This window comes from Saccostrea cucullata, unplaced genomic scaffold (assembly GCF_032062105.1).
Source record: "Saccostrea cucullata isolate Sc308-1 unplaced genomic scaffold, CSIRO_AGI_Scuc_v1 ctg18885, whole genome shotgun sequence".
Lineage (NCBI taxonomy): Eukaryota > Metazoa > Mollusca > Bivalvia > Ostreida > Ostreidae > Saccostrea > Saccostrea cuccullata.
Genome location: NW_026932157.1, coordinates 5,577 through 29,243, shown reverse-complemented (window position 1 = coordinate 29,243; position 23,667 = coordinate 5,577). Strand labels below are relative to the sequence as shown.

The 23,667-nt window shown below is 33.0% G+C and overlaps 3 protein-coding genes across 3 annotated transcripts; 2 read left to right on the top strand and 1 right to left on the bottom strand.

The window, feature by feature from the left end:
- The first annotated feature begins 23 nt into the window (after window positions 1-23).
- LOC134234545 (protein MIX23-like) lies at window positions 24-4,789 on the top strand. The gene is made up of 5 exons (XM_062716633.1): window positions 24-132; window positions 2,915-3,034; window positions 3,533-3,679; window positions 4,015-4,074; window positions 4,472-4,789. The coding sequence occupies exons 1-5, from the start codon at window positions 61-63 to the stop codon at window positions 4,526-4,528; spliced, it is 456 nt and encodes a 151-aa protein (XP_062572617.1). The 5' UTR covers window positions 24-60; the 3' UTR covers window positions 4,529-4,789.
- A 1,716-nt stretch (window positions 4,790-6,505) lies between these two features.
- On the top strand, window positions 6,506-19,670 carry LOC134234544 (RWD domain-containing protein 1-like). The gene is made up of 7 exons (XM_062716632.1): window positions 6,506-6,667; window positions 10,263-10,346; window positions 10,809-10,936; window positions 12,134-12,277; window positions 17,859-17,982; window positions 19,187-19,249; window positions 19,541-19,670. Exons 1-7 carry the CDS (start codon window positions 6,595-6,597, stop codon window positions 19,627-19,629), a joined length of 705 nt encoding a protein of 234 aa, XP_062572616.1. The 5' UTR covers window positions 6,506-6,594; the 3' UTR covers window positions 19,630-19,670.
- A 209-nt stretch (window positions 19,671-19,879) lies between these two features.
- On the bottom strand, window positions 19,880-21,489 carry LOC134234547 (uncharacterized). Its single transcript, XM_062716635.1, has 2 exons — window positions 21,076-21,489; window positions 19,880-20,448 (listed from the first exon to the last, which is right to left on the bottom strand). The coding sequence occupies exons 1-2, from the start codon at window positions 21,473-21,475 to the stop codon at window positions 20,054-20,056; spliced, it is 795 nt and encodes a 264-aa protein (XP_062572619.1). The 5' UTR covers window positions 21,476-21,489; the 3' UTR covers window positions 19,880-20,053.
- Window positions 21,490-23,667: the final 2,178 nt, after the last annotated feature.

Genomic DNA, 23,667 nt, shown 5'->3' with positions numbered 1-23,667 from the left:
AAAAGAATTAGTGTCCTTTTTTTCCTTCATTCTCGTCAGGCCGAGAATTCGCAATCAAATATGGCTGCCTCCAGTGCTAAGCATGAAAATGACCTACCATGCGATTTATGTGACGATTTCTTAGCATTTCAGGTGATAATTACTTTATATTTACATGTGGTGCTTTTCATGTATTTTAGATATGTAAAATTATATTTTTACTCACTCAAAAATGCTAGAACATTTGATTTTACATAGGGTTTTGATTTTTAAGACTCGAATTTCCTCTACAGGTTAATACATTGCCAGTTATTCAATCAAAATATGCATTAATTTTCTTATTTTTTTTCATAGCGTTAGAAAAATATATGTAAACACGAAGTTTTATTTGTGTGCAGGTGATTAAATACATCATGGAAACCAGATAATATAGTCATGATATAATTATTTTTTGGTTGCATAAGCCATAGTTTGAGTGTTATATAATCAAAAATAAGCAAAACATTAACATTCAAATGAACAACTCATGTTGACGAGTGCCTACTTTGATTCTTGATTTTGAGCCATTGGCCTGTGAAACCTGCAAATTTATGAAAAAGTACATACTGAGTGGGGAAATTTGATGCCACCCTTTCCCAAACACACTCAGCATTAATGGTTGCAAATAGCAAATTAGAAGATAGTTTATTTCCTTATTTATTTACTGCACATTAAATTACTTTGAATCCCATTAGCTCTGTGTGAACTCATAACAAAGCTAATTTTAATTAAATTTACTGCATGCGTAAGGCCAGAATTAAGTCACAAGTGATGTCAGTGGATAGATTTAGTTATCTGAAAATTATGTGAATCACTAAAATATTGTCAGTCCCAATGATTAGTATGTCAAATGGATCTACTCTACATGATGTGATTTACAATGAAACAAATGGAGATAACAAACAGTATTCAAGATCAAAAGTCCATAAAACAATTCGAAAGAGGAGCACAGCAAACACAGACCTCCAAAACATCAGAGGTAGGATCAGGTGCCATGGAGGAGTGAGCATCTCCTACCTCCGGTCATGATTGTGAAATAACGGAAAAATCTGTTGTCAATTCAGTGTATAAATAATGGACAAACAATTGGTATATAAAAAGGTCAGTCAGCATTTGACTGATGATAAATTGTATTTGCTGACAAGGTCATTGTAATTTTATCTACAATGCCCAAATAAAAGTCATAGTAAAGGTTCAATTATCTCTTCACATCATCACCAATCTTTTTCAACCAATGACCCTTGTTTTAAATATATACCCGGTATGCATGTATTACAACAATTACTATCTTTTCAGCTGTCAAAATCATGTCGACTTTCGTGGAATTGAAAATGAAAGTAGAATGGTAAATGAATACCGATCCCAATCAGAATTTAGACTAAGAAAAACAGAAATTAAAAAAATTGAGGCGGGGTATAAAATCGGGGCGGTCGGGGATAATAATCTAGGAATATTTTTATTTTGGCCTTAGTGAATATTGAAGTGATCATGTATACCACAAAAATGTTAAAACTTATAATTGTATGTTACAGACAATAAATATATAATTAAGATAATTGTGTTTTAATTTTGAAGTATTTGCATAAAGGATGAGGTGACTTGCGGCCCCTGGTAGATTGACAAAAAATTAAATGTCTACATTTTACTCAATTTTTTGTTTGTAACTAATCACTGATATGTGTACCTTTATAGAATAATGTTTTAAACAAAAATAGAAACGTGATTTGAAAGATAGAGATCTTTAATTGGGGTAGGGGTATTGTGTTTACATCCAATTTCCATTGCATTTTAACCCCGCCCCACTCTTTGAAGCCCTTAAAATATACGAGTGCAGGGGGGTACAATTTTCTCCTTTGGCTGGTCACTGTATTTTATTGATATTTATCTACCTAACTGCTCTCACGTGTTATTTTTTTTTAATTGGTGAAACCTACATGTAGCTGACCTTTCCCATTATGAACAGATCGACGGAACTAGATTTTCTGACGTAAGAATGAATTCATATGCTAATCGAGGCATTGGCGATACTTTCTAACTGACCAATCAGCTAAATGAAATTCGTTACGAGTGAATACCACTAAAATACTATGGAAACATGCTTGGAATTTTACTGCTTTCCGAAATTTTTTTTATGCATTTGAGTCACTGATTGGTCACGGATCTATATATATGTACAATTTCCGAGATCACAGTAAAATTTATATACAGTTACAAACAATTGATAAATATACGTTAGTTTAAAGTTTTGTAGCACGTTTGGTGAGCAATTTGATAGGTCTACTTGTATTCCCGAGTATCAGTGATTACAAGTTTCATGTGCATTTCTTGTCCTAAAAACCTTAAATGCTGAAAATCCATGCATATTATTAAGTATAAATAGCCTTGGCTGACCATTATAAAAGTTTGAAATGTAGAAAAGGATAACAGGTAAATTGACCTAAACCACGTGTCTGAGATAATAAAATGTAAACGTAGTAAACCAGCATGTTTTGTTGTTCTTTCATCGGATTGGACAACGGCTATGTGCGAAATAATAACAATAGCCATATAAGGTCTTCTCGGACACGCTTATCCCTCTATTGTACTAAGACCCGCCCATTCTCTTGCCGTAAAAGAACATATTCTCACAAACCTGGCCAAATTTAGCTTTGATAGGGTCTAAAACATCAAAGATAATGCAGTATTCCTTATAATTAAAATATGTCTGAACTATTGAAACTATTCAAAAGGCGTCATATTTATTCACTCATGTTTGAAAACTACCAATACGTTGTAGATTAAATATAATTTGTCGTGGAAAAAGGGGCCCCAGATAGCAGTTATGTCACATCATCCTTTGTTAATTTCTATATTAAGATGTATGTATATGATCAGTATGATTTTAATTAACTTTCAGGAGCAGCTGAAGAAGCACAGACTGGTGGATGATAGGATCATTAACACCCTGAATTCCTCCCTCCCTACCATATCCTTCCCTGCCGACAGGACCACCAAATGTGAAAGCTTATATAAAGAGGTACACATGTACTAGTAGTATACTATGTTTGAAACCTAGGATTTAACAGGAATATTCTAATTTCATGAGGGATGGGGGGATGTTGACTTTTCACTGAGAATTTGTATTTTATGATATATGATTTATTTTGCTAAGACCTATTTGACTCAATCTAATTAAAATTAGATGTTAGATCCACTCGCATACTTGCTACACTAACATCGATGATTGTAGCGAGTATGTGAGCGGATCTAACATTTAATTTTAATTAGACTGTATTTGACTAGTAAGATGTGTTACTATATTAATATTGATATCTATGTCGTTATTGACTAGGATTTACTTTTATTTAATAATTGAATGAGTTTATTAATTTACATACCGGTATATACTTCATATTCATTGTATATATATATATAACCTGAAGGTTACATTTTGATGAAGATGTAAGCAATGTAAAGTAAGGGAAATAACTCCTACATAAAAATGTATTTTAATTCCTTTTCACATATTTTACAGCTTAGCAAGGAGTATGAGAAAAGAGAGTCCGCCATTAAATCCTGCGTCTCTCTGTTGTCCAAAAAAGTAGAAATACTACGAAAGGAACGGGAAAGCAACATGGATGACTATGAACTAACCAAGAATTTACGTAAAGAACAAACTAAGGTATAACCAATTTAATTTGAGAACAAAGAAAGGTATAGCTCATTTGAGAATACATGCATGAATTCTTATCTACATCTTCCATATAATGTTCTTTTGTTATGAGGATGTATAGGAGTAAAATAAAGATACAACTATCAAATCTCGAAGAGAAAAGTGGGGATGATGATAAAAGCATTTTGATTTAAATTTTGCACATAAAATTATCCCATCTCCAAATACCTGTCAAATTCTTTGTTAAATCAATTACTTTACAACTGACATTAAATTGGGTTATGTGAACTTTTTTTGATGAGTCCATATCAATTATTTATTGTCAGTTTTATTGTCTTTTTCAGCTACGATTAATGCAGCAAGAGCTTTGTATAGAAGAAGTGGTCAAAGACACAAGTCTAAAGGTAACATGATTTTTAAATATACATGTAAATACCGAAACAAACTTACATTTAAGGGCAAACTCACCAATTTAATCATTGTAAAAAACAAATTTTAGGAAATGTGATAAAATGCAACACATAGGGAAATTATTTTGTAATGCTTAAGTTTGCAAATAAATTCAAAAAACATAATTTGAACTTTGTCAGTCGGTCTTTTCTTTGATGTTAAAATCCATGTCCCTTTCTCTCTATTAATAACCGGGAGAAAAATTTTCATTCATCTTTCAAAAAGATAATATTGAGCAATAACCAAAATTTGTGAAATATTTTTATTGCTTAAAACCATAAACAGTATAGCGTATTAAAATGTTCACTTTTCTTTCATTCTATCTATACTCAATCACATTTTCTTTTGAAGGCTTTCCAAGAGAGATGCAGACAGTATTACAAACCTCCGCTATCACCACCAGTCTGACAAAGTAGTGTTTATATAGTCAACTCTAAATGAACAATGTATGCTAAAAGTGTAATTCAGGGGGCCATGCACAAAGGGAAATAACTCATTTTGTTTGCCATTGTGGAATGCAGTTACACCGAGGAAATTATGTTTTAATCTAACAGCAAATTTTATAGAATTAAACTGTGTGTTGAATGATTGACAGATGAAATATACTGAAACATGAGATATAATATAGATGGAATTTGTTTATTTCTGACCAATAAATATGTTTTATTAGTTGGGTTGTTTGTATAGACTGTATGTTGAATGATTGTTTACACAAATGCAGTGTACTGAGCTGATATGTTTTTTGCTTATTTCATAAAAGTAGCTGAACTTCTTCATATAATGGAATTATAATGGAAGTATCTAAACTGTTTTGCATATTATTTGTAGCAAAACGTACTCAAGTAATTTTATGGATAGTTTGAAACAGCTATGAAAAGATGGAGTACATGTACTTGTAGTTGAAGCAATATGTAAGTGATCACATACATGTATTTTCTATGTGCATAAAATTACATATCGGGACTCAGTCAGGGGTGTATCTAAGATTTACCCTGGGGTTTCATTTCATACACTAGAAGTCCAAAGGATGCATGGAATACAACTTGGAGTTAATCCCTGAACATTATTGATTGGAACTGTATATCAAATTTCTTTCCAATGTAACCCATTGCAACAGGGGACCAAGGTTTATTCAATCTCATCTAAAGGATCAGTCTCCACTTTCAAGTTTCGACAGTGGGATTTGAACCAGCGACATAAGGATCAAATTCTTACTCTGCGACTCTAGAGCAGAGGCTCTTTCCACCACGTGCCATGCAATTGACCATTTTGCTAGTAAATCAGTACTGGAAAAAAGTATGGAAATATTATTTTTTTGTCAACAAACTGCAACATACTGGAATATCAATATTATTGCACAGCCCTTGTCATGACCTTGACTCAAGGCCATTTGATCAAGTTCAAGGTTGAAGTCCTGTCCTAAACGAATCTTTGAAAACACTAGAAGCTAATACGTAATTATATAAATATTGCATATAACCTGAGGGTATATAGTGACCTTGACCCAAGATCATTTGAACAGTTTAAGGCCACTGGCAGAAAAAAAGTGCTTTTTATCTTTCTGGTCAGTTCTCTCAATTGTACTGTAATTAGAAGTTGATATTTGATACAATTATTGCTTATGAAATAAGGTTGTGTCATTATGTGATGCAAGGTGGTTTTGCAAAGTTCAAGGATGCTGGCAGAAAAAGTGCTAAATACATGTCTTGTTTATATAATTATATCTAATGGAAAACCTACTAAATTCTTCTTTTCCACACTAGTATTTTGTATGTCCTAAAGAAATGTCTTGACCTTGACCAACAGTCATTAATGCAATTCCAAGGTCAATACCAATTTTAGCTCACCTGAGCTGAAAGCTCAAGTGAGTTTTTCTGATCACCTGTTGTCCATCCATCTGTTGAGCTGCCTGTCCCTCTGTAAACCTTTTGCATTTTCAACCAACTTCTTCTCAAGAACCACTGGGCCAATTTCAACCTTTCACACACCTGTGAACCCAGTGACACATTGAAACATACAGAAAAATTCTTTAAAACATCTGGGCCAGAAAAGCTGAAACTTATGTGAAAGTTTCCTGGGGGTAATGCAGATTCTAAATTGTTTGATAGGATGGGGTCAAGCTGTTTGGGGGGAAACTAGTGAAGAACAGCAGGACCAACATTATACTCAGGTGAGTGTTGTGGCCCATGGGCCTCTTATTAAAATATTATCTCAGATGGAAAAGTATTGGAATTCAAAAGATTTTTATTATTATAGTGAGCTGGATGCATACAGTGATACACCTACAAAAGTTGGTTGAGAACTACAATTAAAAAAAATATGATCGAGCTCAATATCCTTCACCACATTTAAATCGCGTTCGTGATTCCAAAACCGATTTCTTTATAACCAATGAAAATGAGCGTTACTTGTCCTGATGGAAGAAACATAACACATGTGCAAGATTATGAAGAAAATCTAAACTTGGAAAGAAAATGACAGATTTCAAAGAAGAACAAAACAATGAAATAGAGGCTTTGGAGTCGATTTATCCAGAAGAAATCGAGGGTAACAAAATTAACGTTTACAGTTTTGTTTCATGTCAAATCAAGCATGAGTTTGTCCTGACAGGTGTATGTTTATTTCTATTCCTCATATTTTTAAACGTATAGATTCTGTAAATCTTAGAATAAGCTGCAGACCTCTAAAAACAGATGATATCACCATAGTTAATATACGTCCAATAAATTTCATGAAGTAAATCAACACCCTTTGGGTGTGAAACAAATAAATTTAAATGAACATCATAAGACATTCCCTCTATTGCTGTAATAATTATATTGTTTTGAAATGATAATTCCTGGTTAAAGTTTAGAATTTATTCAAGTCCAAAAGTACAAAATCAAAATTTACATTTTTACACAAAAATTCCTAAAGTGAGAGTGAATTACAAACAAACATCTTTGACAACTCCTCCCACTTTTCATAAATGAACCAATGAAAGAAGTTAAAAGACAGTAGTAAAGTTTGGGGAAAGCTAAATGACATTCATTTATAACACAGGAAACAATTTGAGTAAGCATAACAAATTCAAAGAAACACCAGTCTAAGATCTGACCATAAACCTGATAACAATTATGAGCTAATAGCATCGATACCGTGGGATGGAGAGAGAGATGTCAAGTTTGAGAAATTACAAACACGTGCAGCAGTGCTCTTTCTGAAGATCAAATAAAACAATTAATTTTCAATTACAAATTCCCAGTACATCAATTATAATATTTAAACATTACCTAAATCATAAGTACATCTAAGAAACTAACAAATTGTCTTTATCAGAAATATGAATTTATACGCATGTATATAACATCCGCCCCCTAAAAAAAATTGGCATACAATTTTAAACATTAAACGATAAAGACAATCATAAAATACGCTCACAAAAGAAATGTTATACAAAATGATAATGAAGAAAATATAATACATGTACAAGAAGAAAAATACATTCTAGTAATGAAATCAGAAGTGAATAAAATGTTTTCGAAGCATGTATACCTTGGTACCATCAAACATTCTCACATTCATACAAACATAATATTCAAATCAGAGTGCATCATAAGAAATCATAACTTGCGCACACAATGCATAGTAAAAAAAAAAATGTAAACAACAAATTCTCGAATATGGTTGTTCAAAGTATAACCTGTATGGAATAACACATCCTCGGTTAGAATAAATCATACCACTTTCAAATAAAGATAAAACAATATTCAATTACGTAATTGCATAAGGTATAACCCTGACGGAATAAAACATCCTTGGTTAGAAAAAGCAATTAATATATCAAACCAACACAAAATTTTTATGTTACACGATGTATGCCACAAATACTGCATACGAATACTATGTAGAATTGCATAAGGTATAACCCTGTCGGAATAAAATTCCTTGGTTAGAAAAGCAATTACAATATCAAACCAACACAAAATTTTCATATCACACGATGTTTGCCACAAATATCGCATACTAGTAATTCCTACCTTCTCAATTTCTACCGTTACATCCGTAATTACATAAACATACATATGAAACACTGTAAATTAATACAGATCAAAAATATAAAACAAAGTTAAACACATATATTTACAAAAAGGGATCATGCCTCATATCAAGCATGTTATCGCTTTATGCAACACTCATAACATTGTTACCGTACTGGCGCTTACTTTCAAGCTGTACTTTATAACAAAGTTGCAAAAGAAACGATATATGACATCATGATAAAAAATAAAAAACGTATCAACTCCAGGCATCATTACGCCTCAGAAGTATACAAACTATCTCTCACAACAGCTACTTCACATTGGTAGCTCAAATTGTGGATACCCATTAGTAATTAGCACTACGAGAAAAGTGTACTAAGCTCTTGCATTTAAATAAATAGAGCAAAATCACACTCGTACCAATGCATAATTATAATGATATTAAAAACAAAACACACCAATAGCACATCGATATCGCAAATCCTAATAAACAACAACAAAAACTACTTTCATGCAATTTATATTTTTGAAAAGCACTAAAATAACAACTTGTCGCATGCATTAACATATGTACATCTCAGAATCATTGCTTTTAAAAAAAAAAACTTTATCAGTCAATAAAGAGCGATGGTACAGCTTCACTGACTTTGGCATGGCGTGAATTTATGCAACAAACCTCTGCAGGTACGGCGAGCTCTTGACTCCCTGTGGCTCGACCTTCGGTATTAGAGGAATTAAGTCCTGTAGGTAACAAACGATTTCCAAACATCGGGTTTCTTATAATTAGGTTTAGAAAATGGTTGGATGGATAGTCATTTTGACAACGGGGAAGCGAGCTGTCAATATTGGTACAATTTGCACGATCCTGCGGTAAATCCTCATCAAGGGAACGAAACGAAAAGTGCGAGGATACGGGGACATGCATATCGACCACGATTCAGCACAGAAATTCAGCAAATGGTTGGAAATTTTTAAACAGGGAAAGCTTCGAACGGGGCCTGGTCCATTTACGTCATCCTTTTGGGATCCTCATCCACGGAACGAAAGGAAAAATACGTGGATAGTGGGACATACATGTGTGCACATGACTGAGCACATAAGTTTAGAAAATGCGGGTTGTAGCGCTTCTGTAAAACTGAATTTTACAATTTTCCCATGAATCTCGGCACCACTATAAATTGGTAAAATCTGAATATCGAATAATCCAATGAAGATGATGAACGATGTTGAGTTGGTTTATTTTCAAAGTTTGTGACATTTTCAGTAATATTTGAATAAAGTGAACACAATCCAAAATGTTCAAAGTTTTTATAACAGGATACCGTCGTCCAAAAATTTAGATTCTCCACCATGTAATAATTATATTGTTTTGAAATGATATTCCTGGTTAAAGTTTAGAATTTATTCAAGTCCAAAAGTACAAAATAAAAATTTACATTTCTACACAAAAATTACTAAAGTGAGAGTGAATTACAAACAAACTCAACGTCTCATCTTTGACAACTCCTCCCACATTTCATAAATGAACCAATGAAACAAGTTAAAAGACAGTAGTAAAGTTTGGGGAAAGCTCAATGACATTCATTTATAACACAGGAAACAATTTGAGTAAGCATAACAAATTCAAAGAAACACCAGTCTAAGATCTGACCATAAACCTGATAACAATTATGAGCTAATAGCATCGATACCGTGGGATGGAGAGAGAGATGTCAAGTTTGAGAAATTACAAACACGTGCAGCAGTGCTCTTTCTGAAGATCAAATAAAACAATTAATTTTCAATTACAAATTCCCAGTACATCAATTATAATATTTAAACATTACCTAAATCATAAGTACATCTAAGAAACTAACAAATTGTCTTTATCAGAAATATGAATTTATACGCATGTATATAACATTGCTCCCCTCCCCCAACTTCTTCATGATCCTTGCAGCACTTTTAATCTGTCCATATTACAGAACCTTTAACTTTCTACTACACTGGCCGCAAAGGTAAAATCCAATTTTACATATTTCCCAAATCACAACATTGTCCCTAAGTAAGAATTTTATTGACTTTTTCTTTACAGTCTCAATTTATTGTCAGTAAATTTATTGTTTATTGTCTATTTACAGTGCTGAAGACAGAACCGTACCATGTATTTACCATCAAAATTTCTTCACAAGAGTCTGATCAATCCACAGAGGACGTGGAGCCTGGTAAAAACAGTTATCATTTACATATTATATTTGTGATAAAACTCTCATTATTATCAGGTCTTTAACCAGTCCAAACATTAACAATAATAAAATTTTAGGTTGAGGTTGCTTGAGTTGAGATTGAAATTAACTAGATAATATTCTATAAACAGGATAAACAGCATGGCAAGATAAAAAAAGTATTGTAGATCCTACTCTAACATATTGTCCTGATTTAGATTATATATAATCAAGATACATATTTCTGAATTCTGTATGATTATTAATTTTTCATTGATTTCTGTACATGAAGTTTCTGCAGTTTATAAAATGTTTCAAGCTAAGATTAGAAAGAATCAGACATGTATAAGAGCAACTTTCCTCCTAGACTATTTTGAGTCTAATCCTATAAAACAAATTTTTCATCAGAGGCTTCTGATTTTTTTAATGATTAAATAACTAAAAAAAATGTTTCTTTTATAGCTTCCTGTGAAATACAGTTTTCTTATGTGGAAAAGTATCCTGAGGAACCCCTGGTGTTTGAAATTACAGACAGTGAAAACCTGGAGGATGACACATTAGAGGAAATAACCAGTCTAATCAATGAACAGGTATATCAGCAGTGTAGTCTTGAGTATAACAGCAGATTAGTCTTATCAATGAATAGATATATCAGCAGTGTAGTCTTATCAATGAACAGGTATATCAGCAGAGTAGTCTTATCAATGAACAGGTATATCAACAGGATAGTCTTATCAATGAACAGGTATATCAGCAGAGTAGTCTTATCAGTGAACAGGTATATCAACAGGATAGTCTTATCAATGAACAGGTATATCAGCAGGGTAGTCTTATCAATGAACAGGTATATCAACAGGGTAGTCTTATCAATGAACAGGTATATTATTAACAGGATAGTCATATCAATGAACAGGTATATCAACAGGATAGTCTTATCAATGAACAGGTATATCAACAGGGTAGTCTTATCAATGAACAGGTATATCAGCAGGATAGTCATCAATGAACAGGTATATCAGCAGGATAGTCTTATCAATGAACAGGTATATTAACAGGGTAGTCCTATCAATGAACAGGTATATCAACAGGATAGTCTTATCAATTAACAGGTATATCAACAGGGTAGTCTAAGGCCAAAATAAAATTATTGTTTGTTTGGAATTGCCTCCACCTCATTAAAATGCTCCCTCCTGAAAAAAATTTATTGACCAAAAGTAACAAGATATTTTTTTTTATTTTAATCAATTCTTGACAAAACACTTATATGTAATGACAGATCTTTGCAAAATCAGGATTCTTTTTTGATGGTAGATACTTTTTTTTTCAAAAATCAGAAAATGTTGTTTTTTGGGGGGTTTTATTGTTTATTGAGATTTTTTTTTTTTAAATCTTCAATTTTTAAAAAAAAATAATTTCCCTCCCTTCCTCCTGTGGCTGAAACCCTCCAGGTGGCAATTCCAAATAAACAATTTTTTTAGGGTGGCCTTATCAAATAACAGTTATAACACCAGGGTAGTCTTATTGATGAACAGGTATATCAGCAAGGTTGTTTTATCAATAATTCAAGATTCCTATAAAGTTTATCAAAAGGGATAGTTTTTCGTAAATAAGTACTGATATATATCAATGATGTTTTATATTTAAACAGATACATCACACCTATAAATTCTTTTGTATATTGTTTTTTTTTTAAACTGGTATACTACATGTATTGGATAATTTAATCAATGAACAGGTACAGTATGTATAGAAATTATTAATTATTTTCATTATGTAAACTATTTTAGATAGAGGAGAATCTGGGAATGGTAACAGTGTTTACAATTGTATCAGCGGTGCAGGAAAAGCTGACCACCTATGTAGAGGACTCTAAGAGGAGGAAAGAGGAGGAGGCAGAGAGGAAACAGAGGGAAATAGAGGAAGCAGAGCAGGTATATAGTGTTACTATTTATAGCTGAAGAAATGGGTCAGATTTAAAGTGTTACTATTTATAACTAAGGAGTTGAATCAGGTATTGTGTGTTTTCATTTATAACTGAAGAAATGGCTGTATTCCACAGATAGTTCTGATTGTAATATTTGATGTTAACTAATAGCCAACATCGGAACTATTATTTCGTCTTTAATTCCGGCGAGGTTTTAATATTTAGTGTGTCTAACGAGATCTCGTTTTTGGCGTGAACTTGGGCAACATTTTGTAAACAAGGACGCGCTGCTGAACTTGTCATGTCTTATGATGTCAAATAACCGCGTCTTACCTGCAAATAACCATGGTAAATTACCATTGTATTGCCGTGGGATGTAACAATGACTCCAGGAAATCTAACAGATATAAATACCCGCATATGGTAGATAAAAATGTAAATGTTGTCAATTTTTATGTATTGCCTTCCGCAACTAAAAATCCAAAACTTCGGCGCCAGTGGATAAATGCGGTAAAAAATTTCAAACCTAGTAACACAGATCATTGGCACGCAGTATGCTCCAGACATTTTATAGATGGAAGACCCACTGACACTAACCCAATACCAACTTTATTTGAATATAATAACTACATGCATGACCAGGCCCAGGGTCAAGGAAAGAGGAAAACATTGACTTCAAAATACAACAGTACTTCATCTTCCCAGGGGTTTGTATTTAAAGTTCTCGAATTTTTTACATAAAAATGTGATACCCATATTTCTATTATCAGATTATTAGGCCAAAAAATGAAAAATATAGTTGTTTCCTGTTCCTTGACCAAAACAGAAATAGGGTAGGTAGGTAGGGAAAAAATTATTTTCAAAGCTCAATGGATGGAGAATATGTATCATGTAATAACAAGAAAACAACATGTTTACACTTTACAGAGCAGGTTTATTAATAAAGATTTATAAAATAAAGGTATCCTGTGCACTTTAGATGTATTAGCTCAGTTAATATTGTTGGATGACTTTAGTATTTCAGGAAAATAGCCCCCCCCCCCCCCCCCCCCAAATGAATATTTAAAAAAAATTAGGGTTGCAGGGTAAAATGTTAGGGTAGCTCGGGTGACAGGAAACAAGAGTACATAATAATTTTTTGAGTAAAGAATATATTCAGTATAATTTGCATGAATAATCAATATCTAAATTTCATTCAGAAACACACACACACAAATATCTTTTTATATAGCATGAATTATGTTGTAATAAAAACTGTTAATCAAACATTTTACATGCAGAAATGAAAGTCACTCTGAAGGAAAAAAACAAAGGACTTCACAGACTAGTGTATTTGTCCAGCCAGTACCAGTGGCAGAGTTATATCAAGGCATACAGCATGAAATCATTATTCCTGACAAGGAAGGAGGAAAAGGTTGGAAGACACAGTTTTCTTAAAAATAACTAAAAACATAACACTTCTTTGATTTTGTTTAAAAAGTTTGTCATATCTATGTTTTTTTTCTATTATCAGAAATGTCTGGATTAAAGAAACTTGCATAATCAATAATAACAAATATACCCAAAAAGATCATAACCGGTATATTTTCATATGCATAAAAATATGCTTTTGTATATGTATTTTTCTTTCACAGTTCCAATTACAACTGATACACCATATTCCCTATCTGGTATCATGCAACATGACCACCCATATGTAGCGAGTCCTGTGTCAGGTTCATCTCATCTTAGTGACACAGATATATGCTGATACCCAAATAACAAATTTGGAACATGAAAATAGGCATCTGAAGGTATTTTTACAGCAGAGCAATTGTTTTTTTTAATTATTTCATGTTATGTCACATAAATACATGTACAGGGTGTTTGAGCAAATATGTATTCTCTATTGTTTTTAATGTTTGTTTAAAAAAAATTTAATGTGTGCTTAACTTTGTAGGTTCATTGTGAACAACTCGAGGAGAGGATAGTGGCTTTTCAAGAGGAAAACACACAACTGAAAAATCAGTTAAATGAAAGTGAAAGACAAAGAAAGGAAGTTGAATCCAAACTTCAAAACAAAGACAAACTTTTCCGAGAGATTTTAATAGATAAACTAACGAAGTGTGACAACCATGTAAGACTTTTTCTTGGGCTGCCTTCTCTTCTGTTTTTAAAGGGTTTGTTCGACATATTGAATGGCGCAGCTTCCAGTATGAAGTATTGGACTCGTAAATCATCAAGTCATGAAAAAAAGTGGCACTCAGAAAATTTAAGGAGACCTGGGAAACAAAGAAAACTGCAGTTATTTGAAGAATTCATTTTGGCACTACTTCGTCTGCGTTTAGGCCTGAACACCATGTTCTGTTCAGTTTTGTTTGGCGTGTCTCAGTCCACAGTTTCTTCCATATTCACCACATGGATGTGTTTCCTAGATCAGCAATTAAAACCATTACTTAAGTGGCCATCAAGGCAAAAAATAAAAAAGCATATGCCTCTTTATTCCGTTTAAAATACCCAAACACAAGAGTCATAATTGATGCAACAGAGATCTTTGTTCAACGTCCGAGGAATCCTTCAGCTCAGAGCAGAACTTGGTCAAATTACAAAAACAAGAACACTTTCAAAGCACTGGTTGGGATTTCACCAAATGGGGCCTTTACATTCATATCTGAATTATGGTCTGGAAACATTTCAGATCGCAGCATTACTCTGAGAAGTGGATTTCTAGATCTTATTCAGCGAGGTGATCATGTTATGGCAGATCGCGGATTTCTAATTAATGACCTCTCCTTCTTCAAAGGGGAGCCCAGCTGAATATGCCACCATTTTGTCGGCCATGTCAGTATGGAAAAGGCAAATACTTGACATCTAAACAAATTAAGGAGTCGAAAAACATTGCCTCATTGCGCATTCATGTGGAGCGTGCAATTCAGAGACTGAAAAGTTACAAATTCTTTGATGGTATTATGTACATAAAATCATTGTCTGTTGCAAATCAAGCCTTACAAGTAGCGGGTATTTTTTGTAATTTTATGGCTCCCCTTGTCAGCAAAGTTCAGAAAAAATAAGATTTTCTAACTAAGTAAATAAAATAGCATGATTATTGTTTGCAAGTGCTATAACATTACAAGTGCAACAACTTAAATTTTGTTGCAAAAGTTCATTCTTTCACATTATTTATTTGATATTTATATAGTTCACTGTTTTGAATGAAGGAAGTTTTATGTTAGTGTTATCTGTTATGTACTGTTATATTGACATATCTATTATTACAGATTTACTGATTAAAAGTTTATATGAAGGACAAATCTTTTTTATCCGTGTTCCGTAATGCTGCACTAAGTCTGCAATATTCAAAGCATGTAGGAAAAAAAATGACTGATTTGGATATGTTTCGAACAATTTCTTTAATTTTTGAAATATAAATTGCATAATAATAAATTCAGTTGATGATGATTTTTGGAAATATAAATGTCTTATAAAACTTGACAATTTTTTCTTTCATACATTCCCATATTTGTCCATTGAAGAACACTCTTTCAGAAAAAATTCCTGAGTGTGTGTACAAAATAAAATCACAATAGGTACGTTTTGTAACAGCCATTTGACACATCATTTGACAATAATATGGTGAGTTACTGTTTTTCCTTAAAACAGGAAATCCATTTCTTAGTTCAAAATTTTTTAAATCACATGCTGCTGCCTCCTTTGGATTTTTATCTTTATACTTGTATGGACATTTAATTTCAGAACCCTGGTAAACAACAATCACACTCTAGTAAACCATCTGGTGAGGCACCAATGAAAGGAAGCTCATCATCGATTATCAGGCCTGCACTGGAATATCTTAGATTAGTGTGAATTTTCCCATTTAACTCCAAATACATATCTCTAGCTTTTGCTTCATATTTTCTACCATGTACAAGTGCAGGAATACAATTAGATTCTGAAGTAGCATATTTTTTACAAAGAATTTGTGTAACAAGACTACCATTTTCATGTCCACTGAAATGCAGGCAGTTAAACACAGATGATGCAATGCGACCTGCTCTTTGATGATGCCATACATCTGATGAGTTTTGACCAACTGTACATTTTGAAATTTTGACTGCAAGATTTCTGTCAAAATAAACTCTAAGACCATCAACAAATTCTTCAAAGGAAGCATTTGGATTCATCACATAAAAATTTTGAGCAAATTCAGTCACATTCTCACACACACTTTCTTCAAATTCATACTCAGAATCAGAACTATCAGATAGGGTATATGCTGCACATGCAGCCAATTTTTCTGCTTTTAAAAGTTTGTATATATCTTTTTCAGTTCGATTGTTTAATTGTTCATTAGTAACAGGTGTGTATTCTTCATCACATGCCATGTTCTGAGGTTGGTTGTTTGGTTGCTGTCTATATTCAAGGTCAGTAATTTTTATATATTTGTTGACCTCACAGGATTTGTCCACTTAGCCTTTTTATCAGTGACACCAATCTCTGTTATCATTCAGTCCTAGGCAAAATTGTTGAAGTCCAAACAGCAAAGCAGCAATATGCTTACATGTACCATCACCACTACAAAAAAATTATGGTACTGCTATTTATATTATGAAGTCAAAATTTGGCATCTTTATTCATGCTTTGATACCTTCTATCGTTTAAAAAAAATACCATTTATACATGCAGAATTTTAATTTTGCGAATCGTTGAATGCTTTAAAAAATATATTATACTTTTTAAAAAATCATTACAGCTTTTTTGTGGAGAACAGTTAGTTATTTCCGCAATCTGATAATTTTTTCTTTTAAAAACATTGGATAGAAAATTCTGATCTGTATAAATATAAAATGCTTATTATAAGAAAAACACTGATATCATGTCACAACCTAGAATTATAATTTCAATCCAATGTTTTCTCAAACGTCCGCGACGAATATATTGTATAATAGATCTAGTACATACGCAACACATGTGCACTCTCCAGAGACAATTGTTCCATTCTCTTGTACCAACAGCCACATTTTGTAGGGCTCATTTTCATTCCTCTGGAGTGGATGAACCTCTGATATAGCATAGATTAGAGTCGAGTTTAGACATGGCCACGTTACTAATGTGACCATTTGAATGCAAGCGGTAGCTGTTGTCGGATTTGTAATTTTTCAGTCTTTCATTTGTCCACAGGCAACTGGTTTTTAAATAATACTGAATATCATACGCCTCAATGGACGGTATTTTATCTAAACAATCATCCCATTTAATATTTGGGGAATTGGGATGTGGATATGTTACGCCATGGACAGTCCTACGTTTCAGTCGATCTGCAGAATCTTGTGCTAAATATTTTGGCTGCAAATTTTGTCTACACGCTTAGCTAAGTCTAATAACTCATGTTTTCTGTAGCCCGATACCCTTATACCACGATCTGTCAAAAATTTCTTTAAATCGGGCAAAGATTTTTGCACAAGAAATGTGTGTTCTCTGCCATTAGATTAGCTACCGATTTGTTTACAAAAGTTGCCCAAGTTACGCGTCGTTTTTGTGACTTCTTTTTTAAAAGAGTTCCACAATTTTGGAGTTCCGATATTCCGTATTGAAATACTTAAATGTTTCAGAAACGATTTGAAGGAACAAAAGTCACAGTGGAGACATTTTTAGCCTGGAAGGCAAAATTTGATGCAGAAATGGCTGAACTGAAGAAAGAAAAAATTCAAAAAGAGAAAACAAAGGGATTAACAGGTATTTATTGTGGAATATTTTTGCACCCTACATACAAGATAAATTATGTAAACATGCAACATAATTATGTAGACATATTTATGTCATCATGCAGGTTAATTATGTTGAAGTTACCAATCTTAGAAATCAAAGAAAATATAATTTAAATGTTGGTAAATTTATTCACTAGCGCCTGTATCTGACATTGTAGATCCAAGATACAACCTAATTATTTAGACATGAGACTTATTTTGTTAACATGCAACTTATTTATGTCAACATGCGACCTATTTACTTCAACATGCAACTTATTTATGTAGACATGCAAGATATTTATGTCAATATGAGGGTTAATTATTTAGACATGCAACTTATTTATGTTAACATGCATTATTATTATGTCAACATGCTACTTATATGTATCAACATTTGATTTATTTATTTCAACATGCAAGCTACATTTGTACATACAAGATATTGATGCCAACATGCAAGATAATAAGTTGCTTATCAATAAACATATCTTGTTAACATAATTATCTTGCATGTTGACATAAATAAGATATAAATTATGTTGACATAAATAAGACGCATGTTGACATACTGTAAACCAATATTTATTCCCGTGCGAGAAATTTTCCCGAGGTTTGCGAGACTTCCTTGAATAAATAATTGGCTGTGAACTAGTTTACCCCTAATAAATTTGGAAATAAAGTTGTCACAAATAAAAGTATGTGTTGACATAAATAAGTTGCATGTCTACATAATTATCTAGCATATTGACATAAATAAGTTGCATGTCTACATAATTATCTAGCATATTGACATAAATAAGTTGCATGCCTACATAATTATGTTGCATCTACCATCTCAGACTAGTAATAAATTTACCAACATTTAAATATTTTCTTTTAAGATTGGTAACTTGCATCTCAACATAATTAACTTGCATGTTGACATAAAAATGTTGCATGTCTGCATAATCTATGTTGCATGCTAACATTATTTATCTTGCATGTAGGAATATGCCACCATAGGTATTTAAAACAAGTTTGAAAAATTATATCTTTCAGATTATGAATATTTAAAAGGCCAATTTCTTTCAAATTTGAATAAAAGTCATATGCTGATTTTATAATAATTTTATAATTTGATAAGTGGAGGTGATTGTACTTCTTGATACAGTGCATAAACACAACTCTCTTTTTTTTTTTATTAAATACAGGAAAAGAAATGTTCCTTAGAGATTCCTCCATGATAGATTCAGACTTGCAGCTTCTAGAGTCAGGTTTGTGTACAATGTTCATTTTCAATCATTTTGGGTGCAACACATTATGACAACTGAATTTTATATAATTTCATTTTTTTATTTAATTTCCTTTTAGAAAAGATATATTCACTATTGTTTCCGTATTTGCAATTTACATAGATAAAAGTTTATCCAACGATATAAAAGAAAAACATGTATACTCAACTTCCAGTTTAAATATATTATGAAATAAAGATATCATGAAATACATTAATTATATCATGTAATACACATTTCTTCGAATATTAATTCATTTATTATCTTAAACAGAGGAGGATGGAGTAGAAGTGGATGAATCACTCTTCCAGGACATGGATGACCTTGACCTTGAAGATGACCTTGAAGAAGCAGGAGATTGATGATAATTTATAACTTAGTCTATTAAATTTGTAAATATTTATTAGCCTATCTCATTATTCATTACTGATATTAATACAGTTTTCATTCAGATTTATGCTAATTACTGTAAATTCCTATTACGTGTGGATGCTAATTAATAAATTAATTTATGACAATTATTTCAGAAAGGACTTTGCACATATAAATTATTTATATAAATTAATATGACAATTGTTTCAGAAAGGACTACATGTATAATATAAGATTTTATCTGCTCTGTTGTGAAAGAAGTAATTGCAAACAAAGGCAGAATGTATTCTTTTTCAAATTGTTGTAATAGGAATATTTAAATGAAAATCTTCAAAGCTGGATGGAATATGCCTGTGGTTGCATGAATAATAACTAAAGAAAGAATAATTCAATATTTACTTGCAAGATTTGTTTTTAAAATGCTTGCACTAAAAATCCAGAGAAAAGACTTTTTCTTGAAATGATGACAGAATTAGATTTATCTGTCCTTTGTAACCAGACTCTGTCACCACTGTTAATCCGCAGCGTAACGGAGACTGATCCAAAAACCTCATGGTCACTTCCTGTCAAAGTTAGGTAGGTCTGGGGTACACCATTTAGAGAGATGTAGCCTTCAAATCTATCTCTCTGAATGTGGATAGTGGTTTGAAAGTTGTACACCCCTGTCACAGGGGCTTGGAATATTCCTGAAGTGGAAGAATACCCACTGCCAAGGTTAAGATCTTCCATCTGAAAGGAGACAATGGTTCCACTTTGTGAAGGGGTATCTGAAGTAACTCTGGCCAGGAAAGCAATAGGGGAAGGAGATACTGAAAATGTAAAAAAAATTACTTCATATGAAAATAATCTTTTTCTCAAAATTTAAACATGTTAAAAAAAAGTTAAAATTGAAATGATGAAAACACAGAATCTCGAAAATATTCCAATGGAAGTTTGAAGCATTGCTTTTGCTTTATTGGCTCTCAAATGATACGGGATATTGAGATAGCAAGAGTATTTAAACTTCAGGGAAATAAAACTTTTTGTACACTGGTGCAAAACCTCATTACTGGCGCAACACACTTGCCAACTTATCTTTCGCATGTGCAATGAACAGTGAATACATAAACTTGAGGAAACTGTATGTGTATTTGGTATTTAGAATTTATAAGTTCAACTTGTTACTAGTGTATCTAAATATATAGTTTACGTTTATTAGGTAAACTATTTATACACACTAGTAATAAGTTGAAATTGCTACAGCCTAATTTGGTTTTCGTTTTTAAAATTGATTTTAAAATTCAGACAAATCAAAAGCAAACACAAGCTTGCATGAATTTAGTTTTGAATAAATGTTATGCTCACTATTTGTAGTTTATGAAAAAAAAATGAAGATATTGTTTGAAAAAAATCTGAATGTTTGCGTCTACCAGTGATTCTTCAGTACATGTACTCACCGTGATCTCTATTATCGTTGATAACGCCAGACAAGTGATCAAGGCTCTGCCTGATGTTAACATTTTCAGAATCCATTCTCTTGGTGATGGTCTGCAGGGAAGTCGCCATGTTGGTCTGAAGGAGAGAGTTCCCATTGACAGTGTGTTCTAACGAAGTATACGTAGCTTTATTGGCGGCGACGTCGCTGACCAGCGCCTGAATTTGTCTTTCTAACGTCGTGACTTTGTTCTCCAAAGCCTGTCTTTTTAGGATTTCTCGTGCCAGCAGGTTGTTTAAAACGGTTTTATCGGAGGAATCGGTCGTTGGGTTCTGTGAACTGTTACTGCCAAGCGTTTCCATGAAGGTTTTGCCAAAAAGTCCAAAAACGACAATTAAAACCAAGGAAAATTTTAGTTGCATAATTTTTAAAGTGATTTTTGTGATGGCCAAACAAAAAGATAAGTCAGTACTGATCCATGATGACTTAAGATGTTTAGTCAGGTTTTATGCAGGTGGTTAAAGATGATAAGTTCTTGCGTTCGTGACATTGTTATAGATAAAGAGACACCAACTTTATGCTGTATCCCCAAAGAGAGAAAATGATAAGAAACTTGATTGAACTTTTTGAAGAAAAAGATATGTAAAATTTTTATGAAATGGGAAGTTAATGTCTGGTATTTCAGGGTTTGTTTTTTTTACCCAACTTTGATTTAATTCAATTTTATTTACTGCATGAAGTCTTAATTTATAGTCTCTGGATTTTACATTATATTTTAGTCATTTTTAAGAAGGGGGTCATATTTTTATCAGACACAATCTTTCTGCGGACGCCAGTACAGTGCTGCAATTCACAGGCATCTAACGTGTGATGATGTTGCATCTACCCCACCCCATCCTTCTGAGAATTGCATGGGCTGTGATCTGCTTGTGTTGTTTACTGATTTGTAAACGGCAATGGCTTTCTTAAGAAATATATACATGTATAGGAGAGATACAAAGTGACGCTGACCAATTAGTTATGTGAACGTGGTTTAAAATCATAAGCCAATTTCAGCTCATCTACAACAAGCATTTTGAGAGTATTTGCTTAGATGATATTACCTCACGTATCAGATGGATTCCATCAAAAATCATCAAAGTGGAAGGAATTGCAAACTTGATCTACGACTCATTAAAACACAATCACCCACAAAGGAGAAAAAAAAAAAACAGGCTGGACAGTATGGCTGGAAATGTGACGGGTAGATAGATCGACGGAGATTAAAACTATATACTCGCTTCATTTCACATTTAGAATTCTAATAAATAATGTTATAAATTGGAACCCATTCCAGTCAAGGGTTTGATAATTTTATGACAGACAGACCGTTTAGGGATAATTGAATACTTTTTATTTGGTACAAATATATTTACCCATGGTAAGAGCAGGTGATTTGTCATTGATTTACTGTTGAATTTTTATCAACATAGGGAATTGTTTTCGCGAAGATTTCTTTTTCAATTTGATGAAATTCAAATTAAGTAAGATTTCCATTGTTTGTACTTTTCTAGCTATATGTAATTCTCTCTGAATTAGCTGCTGTTATCGAAGGAAGTGCCTGAATGCCTTAATTAAATCTCATTTCTAATGATAAATGGATACGGTGATGGAGAAGAAATTTGCTAGATGTCAGGATAAGACGAGGAGCAGACACAGACTCAGATCACCAATTGATTACAGCTTCTATGAGGAGCGAGCATTCAAGAACGGCCATACAGCACTACAAATTAAACACCCATTTTCACTGAAACTAAAAGAAAAGAGAGAAGCTAATTATTGCAATAAACAACAAGGTTAATGCACTATCTGTGTCTGGAACAAGCAACCATAGAAGATCCTTGGACATCTGAAAAATGCATGCATTGAAATCTTGGAAGAGGAAACAAGGGAATACAATAAGTAGATGACATAAAAAAGTTATACAAAAGAAAGGGCTCAAGAAAAGAACCAACCATTCCAAGGGTACTAATCAATTTCAAGGAGAAACAGAGAACAAAATATAAGCAAGCGAATAGACAATCCAAAGAGTGTGCTAGGAAGGACAAGGAACAATTCGTAGATGACAAGACTGGAGAGGAGAAAGAGAGCAGTGAGACAGAACAACATGAAAAAGCTATACGAAATAACCAAATATAACTGTTGGGAAGGAATCGAACAAAGTAAATTAATCGCTTGCGATGTAGGACAAAGAAGTAGATGAAAAAAGCACTTTAAATAATTTCTAAATCGAGCACCACCACACATTCTTGCAAACAGACAACCAAAGGAAAAGGACTTCACATCAATGCAGAACCGTCTCCCGCGTTGCGCAGTGGTTAGAGCGTCTGCTCTAGAGTTGCGAAGTAAGGGGTTGATCTTTACGTCGCGGGTTCGAATCCCATTGTGGGATGAGACCGGTCCTTCGGATGAGACCTTATAAGCCCAGGTACGAAAAAGATCCCTCACTGCTCAATGGCCCTGAGTGGCGAGCATAGGACAAAACTTGCAGCTCTCCACCGGCAAGTGATGGCGTCTCCATATGAGTGATAAATTCTCGAGGTTGACGTTAAACAATATACAATCAATCAATCAA